Source organism: Leptodactylus fuscus, chromosome 6, assembly GCF_031893055.1.
Source record: "Leptodactylus fuscus isolate aLepFus1 chromosome 6, aLepFus1.hap2, whole genome shotgun sequence".
In the NCBI taxonomy this organism is placed as follows: Eukaryota; Metazoa; Chordata; class Amphibia; order Anura; family Leptodactylidae; genus Leptodactylus; species Leptodactylus fuscus.
The window spans coordinates 61,153,203-61,161,920 of NC_134270.1; the positions used below are offsets into that span (position 1 = coordinate 61,153,203).

Below are 8,718 nucleotides of genomic sequence, written 5' to 3' on the forward strand. Positions count from 1 at the left end.
GGATAAAGGTGATTGATCTAGTCTTGTCCCCATTTGTAATACATCAAGTGGTTATAGTTGCATAATTGGTGGCCGAGGGATAAATGATTGGATGTGGTTTTCATATTCATACATTTTTCTCCTATGAAATTTCCTGCAATGTTCCTGATGTGTCTTTCCTTACATTTCCTCTTGATTAGATATATCTAGATATACATGTTATGAAATGAGCATCTTTCTGTGATATACAATCACAAAGTGATGTGCTATTAGAAACTGAAATGTAATCTATCCTGTATCATACTGTTAAAAACATTAAGCTACCATAATCATGTGAATGGGACATAAGGAGATTACTATATTCACTGCTGACATACTTTTATCTTGGTACACAAGGGTGTTGTAAGGGAATTGCTAGTTGTGCAATTCCCTAGTGCTGCTGCTTACCTGGGGGGTATTCCATACCCCCCAGACCCCCCCGGTAAGTAGGGCCCCACCAAAGTCAATTGCCCAGGGCCCCGCAAAGCCTGGATCCGCCACTGCTGACGTGATTGGTAGATCGGCTGTCAACCACACAGGTAAGGCTGAGATTAACTATTTGAGGATCAGAGGGAAACCAAGGTGAAGGAAATGGGTGGCACAGAGACCGGAACAGACAGAGATGTCATAGGTGTGTCATGGGTATAAGCAGCGCCGCACCTCCCATGAGGCGACCTGAAGCGAGCGCTATGCCAGGGCCCCAGGGAGGGCGGCATTTTTGCTAAAGTAAGCCAGTCCAGGACAAGCTGTCCTGGACTGGCTTAGCACGGAGCGGTGGTTTGGGGAGGCCACTGGAGCAGCGCTGCTCCAGCAGCCTCCCCGCACGCTCAGGCAGAGCGCAGGCAGACTCCGGGCCTACTCTCTGCCGGCGAACGGCGCTAAGCCCCGCCCCTCTGCTAAGCCACGCCCCATCTGCTAAGCCACGCCCTCGCTCCGCCCCCTCCCCGGCGGGGGGGGGGGGGGCGGCTTTCTGCACTTCGCCTCGGGCGGTGAAAGGGGCAGGTTCACCCCTGGGTATAAGCTATATTTGAGTCACATATATTTAATGACAGGGATATCTAAGTTCCTAAGAAACACCTTTCCTATTGGTATAAAAGATTTACAGTCTCAGACAGGAATGGTAGTTTTTCACACGTATAGAAGACGCAGAGAGGCTGGTTGAAGTCCCTGACCTCTAAAACGACACCTTTAAAAATGGACTCACATTGACAGATGATCCTATTATTCTGTATTTTTCCTGTATCTACTTTCAGAAAGAATTCAATTAATGTTCCAGTTGTTTATAAGAACGTTATATACCCCCTATTTCACACATGGGTAAGAATTACAATTAACAATATTATTTATTACACAAATTACTTACCAACATTTGCTGGAAATAAGTGTTGGGATGGCCATGTCTACTTCTATGAGGCCACAACCCATTTGTGGAGGGTTTACCATACCTATTTTGTGATTTTCCAGCTCTTCTGGGAGTCCAAGAGGTCATCTCTTATTGTTGGAGCCTCCCGCAGCTCTGGGAGAGTTTGCAGTATGTCTTATATGTGTTTAGGTGCAGCCACCTAGTGGCTGTGTTGCTAACTGCCGCCTGTCAGCAATGCGCACATGCTTAGCTGGAGGTTGAACCCAACACTGAGAAGTGTTGCTCCACCATATTCCACTATCGTCCTTTTTATAGCATATTAGCCACTGAGCCCTTGTGCTGATCACATATCGTACTGGGACTCTATTATGTAACTATAGAGCCTTTAACCACTAGATATTAAATTGTGCGTTCCATCAGGGCCCATACCTAATACTTTATGGACAGTGCAGCAGAATGTGCGGGAGAAATAAAATAATAAACCTGCAGAACTCATGGTGAATTCTAATACTAAATATGCTTGTCCACATGGGTGGTGGGGTATTGCAGGGTTCTTATTTGATTTATTTAGTTTACTTAGATAGTCATATTCATCATATTCTGCAGCGCTTTACAGACATTGTCAGTCACTGTCCCATATAGGGCTCACAATCTTCATTCCCTATTAGTATGTCTTTAAAGTGTGGGAGGAAACTGGAGTATCCAGAGGAGACCCATGTGATGTGCTAAATGAAGAAAGGAATTATAATGATGTCACATGTAGGCATTATGACGCCTCAATAAAGTAATGGAGGAACATTCCGTTTGCCATATACCCTTCCATTATTCATTATTATCACTTATTCCTCCATAGAACGCAGTAGTAATGAGCCCCTTTAGTTGTTGGGCCCCATAGCAGCTGCTATGTCTACAACCCTGGTAGTTACCCCCATGGGGGTTATGGTTGAAGGTTGGGGGTATTCTAGAGCCAAACTCATTGTGTCTCACATGATTCATATCTTCAGTGACAAGCATCACAGAATCATTTAAGATAAGATAATCCTTTAATAGTCCCACAGTGGGGAAATTTCAGTATGTTACAGCAGCATAGTAATACAGATCCAGGATAATACACAGTAATATATTACAGAAGTAGACACACATATGCTGAGAAGAGAAGATATACTAGGAGTCCATAGTAGCTAAGGAACTGAAGAAGAGAGAAGGAAGACTTCATAGTCATGAAGGCAATGGATCCTAAAAGTACTGAAATATCTCATCCCCTGCTTTAGAAGTTTACAGACAAGTAGCACAGCAAAGATCCTTCAAGAAATTATCCAGTCTGGAGAATCTCCAATACTCTGGATGTCTTGCTACTGACTTCTTTGCTCCATCAGTTGCTTAACGGGGTAATGTATTTCAGTAAGAACAAGTTACCCCCTATCCAAACCCACAATTCTAAAGAACTGGGGTATTGTGCAAACCAATCTCCAAAGGGAGCGCCTGATCAAAATCGGGACCACTGGAAATAGCCAAATACATGTCAGAGAGTCTTTGGGGGATCTGTCTGAACCTTCTTCACAGTTTAGTACTCTGCCTTCTGATTTGGTGTGCAGAAATGAGGCTTCAGTAGTGTTCTTCAATAAAAATGTATCAGGCCCTAACAAAGGCAACTTGACAAGTCAAGATCTTTTAGCAGACATTTAATACTTGATCTACATTTACCAGGATCCTTGCCTGGCTCCAGCCTGCTATAATCGTCCACATACATTGGACCACTCAGTTTAATCACAGGTAGACAGAATTCACTGACTCCAGGACTGTTTCTACTATGGAATAAAGGTTGTCTGCTTGGTATCTGGCCATTTGTCCTGTGAAACTGAAAAAATTCAAGTCCTAGGTGACAATGGGTAAATTATCTTGGGCCTGACTTCTGCTTTTCCTGACTATACCATTGGTTTCTATCACTTTAACGTGTATGTAACCTTTTCAGGATAAGCAGTGTAACGCAGTGGAGGCAGTTGAACATGTATGGGTGCGATGGTAGATCCCCTATAAATTAGGCCCATTACTGGAGAGCAATTCTGAACCCCAATATCTGAAAACTACATGACACCTGAACACAGGCTTAGGCTGAACATTATATTTTAATACAAAGTAAATATAATTTAATGAGATTAGGTCTGTCCAGAGGGGCCAACAATTTACCTGATGGAAACATAAGGTTTAATAAAGAAACAAACATGTAATAATGAGACACAAGGGAGTTTGTCTAATGATTTCTGGAGTCACCAGGGATGACGGCAGTATTATAAACACAAGTGAATATGGAAGTGTAAGCAGTGTGGGGGGTGTCACCCCAGCATGGAACCTCCTGTCCTTCTAATATATCACACTATCTAATCTCACGGTAAGAAGGATACATGAGGAAAAGGCGTCCAATTAGGAAGTATCAGCAATGTCCCATAGACTTCACAGCAACATAAAACACAAAAGAGATTAAAATAATTCAAGTCTGTCATGATAATGGCAAATTTAAGATTGGTTATGAACCCTAAATCTAACATCTAAATCCATCAGATCCATTGTGAATTTTTTTTAGGTTTCTTTTAGTTACAGATAGTGGTCTAGCTATAGGAGATGCCGAAGTGGCAGCCACTGGGCATCAGAGCCTGAGAGGGTCCAAAAGCACAGTAAGACTGTAACATCAACGGAACCCAGGAACTTCAAGTTGTGCCACAGAAACTGAGAATATTTTTGCATGGTCAGTCTTGGCAATAGACACAGACTTGATGTATTTTAACCCTGGCAGCTGTACACACCTATACTTAAAGGGGTTGTCCAGGCAAAGATTTATTTCTAAAATAGGCTCAGGGAGGTAAAAAAAAATAAAAAAATCATACCTGTCCCTGGTGCTCCGGTGTTCTGCCAGCACAGTCCAGTCCTGCTGATCTGGTGTCTTCTTGAAGTGAAACTACTTGCCCGGATCCCTCCCGCTGAAGTCGCTGATTGGCCTCGTCAGTAATGTGACCAGTGAGGCCAATCAGTGGCCTCAGGAAGTGACCCCAGGACATCAAAAGTAGTGATGTCACATGTCCTTCGCTGAGGCCACTAAGCTGGCGTTAGTGGTCACATGCGGTGTAGACTTCCGCTGGAAGACAACAATGGACCGGCAGAACGCTTGGAGGTACCAGAGCATCGGGGACAGGAGAGTATGGGGGAGGGGGGTTGTATTTTTTTTCACCTCCCCCGGCCTATTTAAAATGTAAAAATTTTGCCCGGACAACCCCTTGAAGTCTTGGCCATCTGAACATAAATCTCTAAATCACTCTTGGAATAATGTACACTCATATGCAATGTTTCAGGTCCAACAATTTGACTTGGTTAAAAGACAATGCATTAATGGTAGAACTAAACTGACATCCAAATATTAGCCCTAGCACCTTACAGGTGTATTAGCATTGCATTAGCCTTATCATATCGATGTTAACAAATGTTTTTATTATAAAAATACAATGGAAGTAAATTTACACAAAAGTATTGGTATCATATGTAGCACAGGTATTATTATGTGGCAGGTGTAACTTTGTATGTTGAACATTAACCCACAAAAATGGACATTAGTTTTTGTATTAGTATTAATATTGCAGGGTAGCGGTTGATTTGGACCAGAATATTAATAGTTTGTCCGATAGGATTTTTCTAATTAATCTTTGCTTTAAACACTAATCTACATCTACAAGAGAAAGTAAGTGACCCCTTTGGAATTACCTTGCTATCTGCAAAGATTACTAATAAAGTTGTGTCTAATTTTTATCTTAGTCACAATTATAGACAAACACAATTTGCCAAAGCTAAATACTCACAAATAGTTGCACTTTTACATTCTCCTGTAAATTGTTTGGGATTTGATACATTTTAATTTATTGTTTCCTGAATGATGCCATTGCCAAGGTGCACAGACCCCAGGACAGAAAAGCGTCCCTAAACAATAATATTCACACCACTGTGCTTTACAATTGGGATGAGGTTTTGGTGGGGGTTTTTTTCATCTAAAGATGGCAACGTGCGTTTGTCCTAAAAACGTACACTTTTGCTTTATCTGCCCATGGAACATTTCTCCAGAAGTCCAGACATCCACTCTCAGGCAAACCTGATAAAGGCTCCAATGTTAATTTTGGACAGTAGCAGGTTCCTTTTAGGTGTCCTTCCATGAACACTATTTTTTTAATGCTTCTATAATAGTGGACATAGGAACAGAGGCTCTAGTAGTTTGTAGAGTCTTCTGTTGGTTCTTTGCTTTTACCAGTGGGATCTTTCTCATCTCTTTAAGGATTGCTGTTGTGCTTTTGGAGTGATCTTGGGTCTAAGGCCCCACAGGGCGCCACGCAGCAATAAAGTGCTGTGAGAAAAACCGCAGGGGCAACGCATCACAGTTCTTCCCGGAGTACTTTAAACAGAAAGTTTACAGTTTTTCTCTGTGGACTTTCTGTTACAATTATACCTATGGGGAAAATGCCGACGTTTCCGTCAGTATAATTGACATGTTGCCATATCAAAAACCGCACCGGTTATGTAAATCACGGCATGTCCACACGGAGGTTTTTACCGCAAAGTGGGCATGGGATTTGCTAGAATCCCATCCATATTGTCAGTACTGTAAAATGCCACAATTTTTCCTGCGGCATCTCCACTGCGAGCAAATCGTGGTGTTTCTGCCACGGACGAAAGGCGTTTTCAGGGCAAAAAATGTTTTGTTTTGTTTTTTTGTTTTTTTTTAAAAGGTTAGTTAGTGCTATTAATTGGTTAATAAATGCAGTGAACATTTTTGTAATATACTTTATTAACCTATCAATCTTGTTTTTAAAGCTCATACTAGCAATGATCTAACTAAGCACTGCCAGGGAGACTATGTCTGTACTCCTATGCTCATTGCAGAATAAAGAACTGAAGCATTTACTAAAGGGGGATGGTCACTTCAAACAGCTGTATCTCTGGTTTTATACTACCTAGAACAATAGTTCTGGTGTCACAGGAAAGCTGAGTTTCTCAGTTTGCATATGCTGCCACACCTCCTGCTCTAGTGGTAGGTGGTGACAATGGGTCCCTCAACTAAGCAGGCCATATGACTAGAGAAGCAAGTACTAAAAGCATTAGAATCAAATAAGACTTCTAAATCTCACGAAATATGTATTCTCATTTTTGAATCTTCCATAGGGTGCCCCCTAAAGGTAAAGAAAAACACAAAAATTTAAAGCTAATATTTACCTAATGGCAACTAGACAATTACACGCAACAGTAGGAGGTTTGGGGTCATAGGTCCAGGCTGAGTGGTGTCTTGTTGGGGTCCCCTTCCCTCTTCAGCCTCTGAACACTACAATAGACTGAAAAACTCAATCAGGGGGTTAACAAGCATATAAGGAGCTACATCTAAATAAATAAGTCACACTGCTCCGCAACGTATAATGGTGAGGAATCGAAAATGATCATTTTTAATGTCCTGCTGCCCTCTGATGGGAACGAGTAACAGTATAGGTGCTTATCTGAGCTTTAATAGAACATTTCCATTGAACCCTGCCAATTATTACACTAATAAGTCACCTAACATATTAGTATTTGTTTCTTTGAGACGTTACTGTCTGCAGCCAAATCCAGTAATACAGCAGCAATTTACTATAAAATAGTCTTAATACCATAAAATCTCATCCAAGCAGAAATTTCAGCCGGAGTACCTCTAGTCTGTGAATCCAGTCCAGACAATGCTAGTCATACTATAGAGGCAGCCCCAGTCAAGTGGACTACTTGCCCTTTTCCATGAATGATGTGAACCTGCACAATAAGCTAGAGGAGAGCCAAACAAAGGGACCCCTGACCCCTCTCTCCTACAAGATGTAATGATGAATAATGCAAGTCCTGGACCCTCTTATTTTGGGAATGCTGATATATAACTTCCCTAGACTGTTAATATGTAGCCTATAATATTCTATACATGATGTGTTAACCCATTGTATTACTTACATAGGGTTTACTCACTTACTCACTTACTTACAGATCATTTGCTCACTAACTACAAGAACTACAATCTCAGATGTTCACTGATTTCAGATTCAGGACCTCAAGATGAAGAAGAATCAAACACTTGTCATTGAATTCTTCCTCCTTGGGTTTGGCAGTCTTCATAGTTTTGAGATCCCTCTGTTCTTGTTGTGTTTGCTAGTGTATATCCTATGTTTGGTTGGAAACCTCATGATTATAATTCTGGTGACCTCCAGCCACCTCCTAGAATCCCCCATGTATTTTTTTCTCTGCCACCTGTCTGTGTGTGACATGTTACTTACCACTGACATTGTGCCCAGTCTTCTCCGCGTCATCTTGAGAAATGGCATAGTCTTGTCATTCCCTGAATGCATCACCCAGTACCAGTTTTTTGGCGCTTCCACTGGCACTGAATGTCTCCTTCTAACAGTCATGTCTTATGATCGATACTTGGCGATCTGCCATCCCCTGTCTTATGTACAAATCATGGGTATCAGGTTGAGGAACCATCTGGTGGCAGGTTCATGGGCTCTGATTTTTGCCATGACATCAATTATTGCAGTTATGATGTCCAGACTGAACTTCTGTGGTGAGAACATCATTGATCATTTCTTCTGTGACTTGGTGCCTATCCTCCAACTTTCCTGCTCTGACACTCAACTGCTGCAAACCATTAACCTCATCCTGACCACTCCAGTGACTGTGTTACCTTTTATGGCTATCATTGTCAGCTATGTCCGTATAGCAGCCGTTATAGTGAAGATCCCTACAGTGACAGGACGGCAGAAGGCATTCTCTACCTGCAGCTCTCATCTCACAGTAGTCTCTATATACTATGTGTCCCTCATTGCTATGTATTTAGTGCCGACCTCTGGACGCTCTGTGACTGCCTTAAAGATTCTCTCTCTAATATACACAGTTGTCACCCCATTCCTTAACCCCTTAGTATACACTTTAAGAAACCAAGAGATCAAAGCAACATTCATGAAAACAGTTTGTTTGAAATGGAAAAACAGAAAAATTAAGTTTATGGAAACCGGAATGGCAAGAAGTGAGGGGCCGTGAAGGGCCATGAAGAGTCGATGTCCAGTCATAAATGAAATATGAATATTTTATAATGAATAGTGGTAAAACATTCTAATATACTTTGTGTTTCAATGTCTCACCTCTTTCAAGATCTGTGGGTGAAAGTAAACATTCTTTTGCCAGAGATATCAATTCTGTACAGAGTTAATGCTTATCACCACTAAGGCCCAATTCACATCTCCGTTCATGCCATACTGTTCTCCTCTCCACATGAAAAATGCAAAGAGAAAAGCGCT

General features: G+C 41.7%; 1 protein-coding gene across 1 annotated transcript; it reads left to right on the plus strand.

Moving 5' to 3' along the window:
* Positions 1-7,480: 7,480 nt before the first annotated feature.
* On the plus strand, positions 7,481-8,461 carry LOC142210005 (olfactory receptor 6F1-like). The gene has a single exon (XM_075279037.1). The coding sequence runs from the start codon at positions 7,481-7,483 to the stop codon at positions 8,459-8,461; it is 981 nt and encodes a 326-aa protein (XP_075135138.1).
* The last annotated feature ends 257 nt before the right edge of the window (positions 8,462-8,718 follow it).